General features: G+C 34.1%; 1 protein-coding gene across 2 annotated transcripts; it reads right to left on the bottom strand.

Annotated features, from left to right (window-relative positions):
* Positions 1-92: 92 nt before the first annotated feature.
* Positions 93-6,540, bottom strand: LOC107041881 (glucose-6-phosphate isomerase; the record flags this gene model as incomplete). 2 transcript variants are annotated; one of them, XM_015262688.1, is given in 6 exon segments in its annotated part: positions 93-569; positions 2,688-2,754; positions 2,821-3,049; positions 3,555-4,094; positions 5,587-5,883; positions 6,255-6,540. In XM_015262688.1, coding segments are annotated over 6 exon segments (1,507 nt in total), but the record flags the coding sequence as incomplete, so codon positions are not given.
* Between the last annotated feature and the right edge of the window lie 2,123 nt (positions 6,541-8,663).

The raw sequence follows: 8,663 nt of genomic DNA, 5'->3' as shown, positions 1-8,663 counted from the left end.
CTTTCGTCATGTAATGTTTTTCCTCGTTACTAACGTCACATTAATTAGAAAAAAAATTAAATTGCACGATTTACAGTGAACAGAAGGCTATATGCTGTTGAAAACTACTTTTTATTATGCTTAATTGTACAATATCCTATTACAATGTCTATTGTGCATCTTTGATATTATTTCACAATTAGCACGTTTTAAACAGAATCAAATAAGTGCTATTTCAACAATAATTTTTGAATGTAATTCTTCTCAGTTTCTGTATAAATTCTTGATTGACAATATTTCAAATAGGGAATAGTGATTACTATTGACAACAGGGTTGATTTATTTAAAATACAAAAAGGAAAACCTTACGTATAATAGAAGTTATAAATAATTCATTTTCATTCTTCTGGTATGAGGAAAAACATTCAGGCCATTTTGCATGTGTATGAGAGTATCTTACGTTCGATAAACATGAATCGAAGGTCAGATTTTTAGTGATTACTCAGTGAACATGCAACACTTCGGTTTCGAATATTGTCAGGCCGATTGGAGGATTGTGCATCCTGTGGTTGTTTTCAACGTACTTTATACTGGAAGAAACGATATAGAATGGTGAAAAAGAAAATGAGGATCTAATTGCTATTGGTTTTTATGAAGTTAATTAAGCCATTTGTCGAGGAATCGTGACCAGTGATTTTATCAGCACTGTTTAGTTCCGGTTCAATTGCCTTTGCCAACTGTTTGCCCAATTCCACGCTGTGTGAGAATAAATTATTTGATTGAAAAAATTGGATCAACAGGTAGGAGAGGAATTAATAAAACTTGTCATTAACATCTCATTAAGGATATCCAAGTACTTAGGCCATTTTTTTTCTTTGTTGAAATTATTTTCTACATTTTTAGGTGAAAATTAGAGATTTCATTTAAACCTCATTTGACCGTACACTGAAAGAAACAACATATTCTCAAACAAGTCTTATTTGATTAAGAGGAGGTTCACCCCATGAAAAAACTTTTTCGAGAAAAAAAATTAAAAAATAGTATTTTCCCCGCCATTTTTTCTCAGGAATCCGATTTTATAAGTCAAATTTTTTTCCGACTGCTGTAAATTAGAGATTCAATTTTTTTTATTGAAAAATCAAATTTAAAAAAAAACCAACGTAATTGTTTAGACATAGTTCTTTGAATACGATCACAAGTTTTCATTTCATAATTATGAAAAATGCGGGAGAAGATACATTTTCAAGTTTATTGGCCAACCAAAAAAAGACGATTATGTCGTCCAAATTTTTTATGAGTATCAATTAAAATGAGTAAATTTCCACAAAAAAATTGAAAATTAATGGAAGACGTAGAAAAAATGCACCTATCCGAATTTTAGGGGGGAAGTGCGCTGGCGAAATCTAGATTACTGAAAGGATCCCTCTCAATTATAGAGTAATAAAAGACTAGGTTCATGTATGAGGACCACCAAACATACAGTTAGCATTAATAAATGAATTTTATACATAATATTTGGGCAAGATTTTTTTTTTAGATATTAATAGAAATTTTGATGAACGAATCAATTTCACAAGGAACAAGGTATCTTCTCCCGCATTTCTTATAAGCAAAGTTTGTGATCACAGTCAAAAAACTATTGAAAAAAAAAACGTTGGTGATTAGTGTTAAGTTGATTTTTCGACTAGGACTAATTTGAATCCCTAATTTTGAGTGGCCAGAGACAATGTTTAACTACGAAATCAGATTCCTCAGGAAAAATCACGTGGAAAATAGTATTTAAAATTTTTTTTTTCTTGAAAAACGAAAGTTTTTTTCCGGGGTGAACCTTGTCTTAAAAAAATTGAAAGTTGAAAATTCCCAAGATAGAAATGGTTCCCTGTGAGCATAGGAAAGTTTTGAGCATGAAAATTCTACTGGTGCCTTTTCAGGAAAAAAAATTCTCTCATGAAGAAAAGAAAATCAAAAAATATTTTGTTCCAAAGTTACAAGATTACTATCATATCATCATTATCATTCGATTTAGGAATCAATTCCTCATCTTTGAGTAGTGCATAGTCGATAAAAAAAACTACTCTTCCTTCTTTCGCATGAAACGAAGCTTTTTTGAGCACGAAATACATCTAGGAGTATAGAATAACGAATAAGTAATGCAGAAAATGAGATTTCTCATTTGCACGGAAAATATCAATTTTTCGGAATAATAAAATCTATTTTTGCGACAAAAATTATCCATTCCAGGACACTCTTCAACTGTTCAGCATGAATTTTTTATTCTTGGTAATTTTCAACATGCGGTTCGCCCAATTGTTACACACATACACACATATTTTATTTTGTCTCAGTGTATGTTTCCGGACATTTGACGGTGATTTGATTATTTCATTTTCCCAAACTTATTTTTGAGTTCTTACGGAACATTTTAAAAATCTGAAAAAATTATCAAATTTCTTCACTCAACACCTACAAATTATAAATTTTTCACCATAAAAATCATTGTTTCGAAATTGTATTGAGAATTTTTCCATAAATCTATTTTCTGCAAAAAAAAAAAGGTTTCCAAAGGTTTCAAATTTTTTTGGAAAAAGTTATTCGAATGCCACAAATGATGATTTAAAATCTCTGAACGTCGGTATTCAATTACAAAAGGTACTTCGGATATCCTTAGGGGAATGCATTTGAGACGAATTAGTAGAGACTGATCTTACCCCCATTGGTCGAAGGAATTGATGTCCCAGAGTATTCCCTGAGTGAAGATCTTGTGCTCGTACATTGCTGAAATAAAATAAAAATGATAAAATATCGAGTGTGTCGGCATGATTCTTCACTTTTTAGAGTTACCAATTAGAGCCCCCAAAATGAAGGGTGAAACTTTCTTAACGAGAATGCTGTTCGTTGGGCGGTTTCCCTCGAAAACTTTATGAGGCAAGAGTAGCTTCACTTGTTCATCATTCAATCCAGATTGTTGAAGTTCCGCTTTAGCTTGGTCGGAACTTTTACCCTTCATCAGTGCTTCAGTTTGAGCAAGGAAGTTGGCGAGCAGTATCTTATGATGCAAGTCTCCTTGTACCTGCAAGGTAAAAACATCAATGATTAAGGATATCCAAGTACTTTGGCGATTTTTTCTCCAGTGAAAGGCTTTCCACTTCTGTAGTTGAACATCGGAGCTTTCATTTGAGCCCCATTTGAACCTAGGTTTCCACACATTTTACCTTGATTTTATTATTTAAACTTTTGAATCTCGATATTGAACCGTTAGAAAACATTTTTTAAATCTGAAAAAAAATTGGAATGTTTACTTTTGGTGGAAGATTGATGAAATAATTCAAAAATTGCAATTTTTTTAAATTACGAGCTTTTTCTAGAAGAATTAATGTCACAATTTCCTTGATTAAATCATCGATTCAAAATTCAATACAATCCATTGTTTCATTTTCACCATAGAGTCGAATTTTTTCGACTTCAGTTTTCGTTTGGAAAATATGTTGGGATTGAAAACAGATTTTTAAAGGATCTACAAGGATGGATTTTACGAAAATTTTGATATTTCTGTTGGATTTAGAAATGTTCAATACCTTGTTATGGGACAATACTGGAGCAATAAAGTCAGCAGGTACTAGTCTGGTCCCCTGATGTATCAATTGATAAAATGCATGTTGCCCATTAGTGCCAGGCTCACCCCAGACAATTGGACCTGTGGCGTAGTTAACAGTTGATCCTGACCGTGTCACGTACTTTCCATTGCTCTCCATATCCCCTTGCTGGAAATAAGCAGCAAATCGATGGAGATACTGATCGTACGGTAGTAGTGCATGAGTTTCGGCTTTGAAGAAGTTGGAGTACCAAATGCCCAACATGGCTAGTATGACTGGGGCATTTTTTTCCAATTGGGCAGTGCGGAAATGCTGGTCCATGAAGAATGCACCACTCAATAGTTTTTCGAAATTATCGAATCCGATTGATAAGCAGATGGAGAGACCAATTGCTGACCACAGGGAATAACGTCCTCCAACCCAATCCCAAAAGCCAAACATATTCTTCTCATCGATTCCGAATTCTTTGACCTTTTGAGTGTTCGTGGAAAGGGCGACAAAATGTGATGCAACTGCAGCTTCCTAAAATATGGGAAAAATTTGGTAATAACAGTTGGATGAATCAAATATATCACATGTGACTTCTCTGTTAAATATGGAATAACTTTGTGAATGTGAAGGAAAATGAGTGGAGGCATATCTTCAATTGGGAAATTTCTTCTCCTTTAAACAATATTGAGATTTCATGAACAGTTCAGAAAGAGTTTTCAGGAGACTGAAGTTGAATTCGATTTAAGGCCCGGGTGTGCTATATTTCAAAGGTTATCTGAATTTTTTTTATCTTTCGTAATCCAAAATTGTCAATTGAGTGGTACATCATGTAGAAATTCTCAAAAATTATGACAGAATGATTAAAAAAAATAGAAAAAATTCTGAACTTTTCCAAAGAGCGTTTTTAATTGGGATTCAGAATGAGTTGAAAAAAGTGTAAATTACAAATATCTGATTCGCTGTGGCAAACTATCTATTAGCTGTCATTTTGCATGGTGGATAACAAAACACTAACTCCTCATGGGAAGTGACAGCTAGGTATCTCAATTTTCAAACCAGTGGTATGTAGTCATCTGCCATTTTTATGTGATAAAAGTGTGATTAAAAAATTCTACAAAATATTACTTTTTTCAAAGAGCGTTTTCCGTAATAAATGTCTCTGTGCAGTGTGGGAAAAAATTTACGGAATCAGTCTTCTTCCTGCATGATATTGGGTGACAGGCCGCCATTTGTCACCGTAAATCAGATACATTTTTCAATTTCTTGTTATTCAACTTATTCTGAATATAAATTAAAAATGCTCTTTGAAAAAATTAAGAATTTTTTCTACTTTTTTTTGATTATTCATTCGTAATTTTTCAAAACTTCTGCATGATGCAGGACTTAATTGACAACTTCAGATGACGAAAGATGAAAAAAAACATCGAGATAACGTTCGAAAGATAGTACACCATCAATTCGTACACGGGCCTTAAGCTGGGAAAAATCATGAAATTTCAAATTTCACTGAAAATTCAATACAATCCAAAACTTTTGAGGAGCAGGAAGCCAAAAATTTCTCATATTACTTGAATTTCCAATCAAAACATTCAGCATCAAATAACGCTGATTTTTTGATTAATTCAAGATACAAGCATATCTTTACCTGAATATTCCTGATTTCTATTACTTTCAATGGAATAACTGGATGAAAATCTATAGTTTCCATTGATTTTTTCATCGAGTTCTCAATTTTTCAATGACAAAACCTCTTGAATTTTCCGTGAAAATTTTTAGATCTTAGGTGTGGTTGGAAAATTTTCATTTACAAAATTGTCTCCCTCCACTTTCCCCTGTGATCATTACATACTTCATCACTTCACTAGTAAATTAAGAAAATTTTTCACCAATGAGCGATGGAAAATATCAAAAGCCCTTTTCCCTATGAAATTTCTCCAGCTAGAAAAAAGACCTTATGACATTCTGAATGGCCTTTCTCGTCTGATGAATTGATTCAGTGAACGAAAAAAATTTGTCAACTCGCATTCTTTAAATGCTCAAGCAGCCAAAGTTTAGCCGACGTAGCATTTGTGATCGTCTCTTGGGTAGTAAATGTCTTTGAAGCAATGATGAACAACGATGTTTCAGCATTCAACTTCTTGAGCGTCTCCGCAATATGAGTACCATCGATATTGCTAACAAAATGAACCCTTGGACCAATGTGATAGGGTTTCAGTGCTTCAGTGACCATCAGAGGTCCCAGGTCAGATCCGCCAATGCCGATATTGACGACATCCTCGATGGGTTTACCAGTAAAGCCCTTCCACTCTTTCTTGATCACCTGAAAAAAGAAAATTATCCCTGAACATTATCTCATCTACAAGAAATTTTTGAAGGGACAATTCATTAATGGTAAGAAACTAACGTTTTGAAGTACGACGAAATGTTTTTAATTAAAAATATCTTGGACTTAGAAACGATAAGAAACCTTAAATACAAGAAAATAATTAGTAGAAATTCTGTACAAGTTTGTAGTGTAATAATAGAATATTATGCAAAGAAAGTCCACATTTGTGTAAAGATAATTTAATTGAAAGTGTTGGATGGACTTGATCAGCGTTTCAAGGATTTCTTGAATAGATGAAGATATTGATTTGACACAAATTTGTATGGATGGAAAAACAGCATGGGAACGAATAGTAAAAAATATACCTGATTCGTAAACTCCTTCATGTGCTGCAGCACAGCATTTACATCTGGCATGACATCTTTACCATCAACAAAAATCGGAGTATTTTGTCTATTTCTCAAGGCAGTATGTAGCACAGCGCGACTCTCAGTGAAGTTGATTTTTTTACCGGCAAACATTGCGTCACGTGCCTTCTCTATTTGTCTAGCACGCCCCAGATTCATGAGTAGATCCAGGACTTTATCGTCGAGTCGGTTTTTAGAGTAATCCAGGAGAATGGGTCCATCCTCTGGGGTATTAATGTTCAAACTAAAAAATAGTTTTATGAATCAATTAATTTTTCATACACGGATGGGATATCTCACTCCCAACCTAGAGTGAATGAATTGATGTATTGAACAACAACCAATTTGAATGTAATTTTAGTAAATTTTATGAATGCCCCAATGGAAATTTGAAATTCAATTTAATGTAATGATGAAAGTGCTCCAATATAGGGAAAGTTCAGGTCACTATTCCTTGATCCAACAAAGTATGTAAAATTTAATGCAATTTATTGTTTTATTTTCACAATGAAATTTAATATTTAACTTATTTAGCTTCTACTTTGCCGCACCTTTCCGTATTCGTGTTGATTACTCAGCGAAATTATTTCATGTTAATAATATGGTTTCTATTTTCACTCAATTTTCATGGTCTTATCAAAATATCTTTGCAAACTATTCATCGAATTGCCGTGAGAAAATGTCATGTTTGCTCATTTCACCATTATTTACTAATTCGCAGTTTTATTACCGTGCAAGTATTTTTTTGCGTTTTTTTTAAAGCTTTGTAAATTTATGAAAATGGTTGCACGATAATGAAACTTTGTGAGTCATTAAGGGTAGCCCAATAAAGTTGGGCAGCCAGAGTTATCGGATCAACATGGCGATTACGTCTAAATTATCTGCTTTTTATCTGCCATATTTCTGCGCAAACCAAAAAAAATCGACTCTTTTTTTATGCAAAAAATCGTTTTTGCGGGTATTGGGACTAATTGGGACTGCTATCTGCCGATGGCGGCGCTTGCGACGCTATGAAAATATGGTGGAAAATAGTTTTTCGTTCGAATTGGAGCGCGCGCCGCTGGTAGTGGTACAGGGCATGGAGCCGGTGGTGCTAGTCAGCAAGGCAATACCAGTCAGTAGTTTTCCTCCTATTTTTTTTAACGTGAAATGCATAATAACGATCATCACAATGCTGACGTTAACATTCTCTTCAACTTTCCCAGAGGAATTCATTTCGAGGAAACTTTTGGAGCAAGTCAGCGAGTGTTTACAACTTTCAAGTAACCGCGTGATCAGAAGACTGGTATCCGCCATTTTTTTTAGTTACCGAGGGCCCTACAAAGTAGCGCATCAATTGTAGCCACCCCAAAATAGAGGGGTCGGATTTTCGTAAGTGTTCCAATTCGCGATCGCGAAACCGCCGACAACGCAATGGCCAAAAATGCGGGACCTTGGAGAACTACTAACTTGCGGAGCTGCTCAGAACCCTAACCTCAAATAGTGCTGAAATGTCAAGTTGTTTCAAGTACAAGCCGTGAAATAAATTTTGATCTTATAACCTACCGATTGTTTATGAAAATGGCACAGAACAATTATCTCAAGAAGTCGAAAAGAGAATGCTGTGTTCCACAGTGCAAAGTAAAGGATAAACTGAATTTAAGTTTCCATAGTTTTCCATCCGATTTAATTTTACGGAACAAGTGGATGGAAGCATTGAAACTGAGAGGAATTTGCGATGAAAACATGAAAGTTTGTAGTCAACATTTCTCTCTTGACAATTATATAAAGCGGCGTAAGTATTTCATGTAGAGATGAATATTCTATAATGAAATTAGCCGAGTCGGTTGAGTCCATTTTTTGTTGAATATCTCGTAACCGAAAGCAAGTTGAAAAATTTTGGTAATGAACTTTTTTAGGTCTACATTTTTTGTGTCTACATCAATGAATAGTTTGCTATTTTATACTCCAGAGCCTTGGCGCACTACCATCAGATTGGTTCCGCAAGATAGTAATTCTACAAACCACCACCAGACGGCGAGAAATCGCTTTTGCGATCGCGAATTTAGGCTGATATTGGACCCCCATGTACTTAGCCGAAAGGGTGCAATAATTAGGAAAACTATCTTATGTATTCGATTGTACATCGTTAGTACATGATTGTACTAGATTTTTTTTTGTTTGTACATTCACTCATTAATTATAAATAATTATTCAATTTTTGCCATGATGCTGGCTGGAATAAAATGAAAAATTGCTCAATTGGGTTAAATAAATGGTCAATTCGATAGGAAATTGTTTGTACATCATGAATTACATATTTTCTTCGTTTGTACATTCATTATTAATTGATTAAATAACAAATTAATAATTCTTATTCGCCCCCCA

The sequence above is a fragment of the Diachasma alloeum genome, unplaced genomic scaffold, assembly GCF_001412515.2.
Source record: "Diachasma alloeum isolate Michigan unplaced genomic scaffold, Dall2.0 Dall_scaffold_00386, whole genome shotgun sequence".
Taxonomy (NCBI): Eukaryota; Metazoa; Arthropoda; class Insecta; order Hymenoptera; family Braconidae; genus Diachasma; species Diachasma alloeum.
The sequence above is the reverse complement of the archived record's forward strand: the minus strand, read 5'-3'. Positions and strand labels throughout refer to the sequence as shown.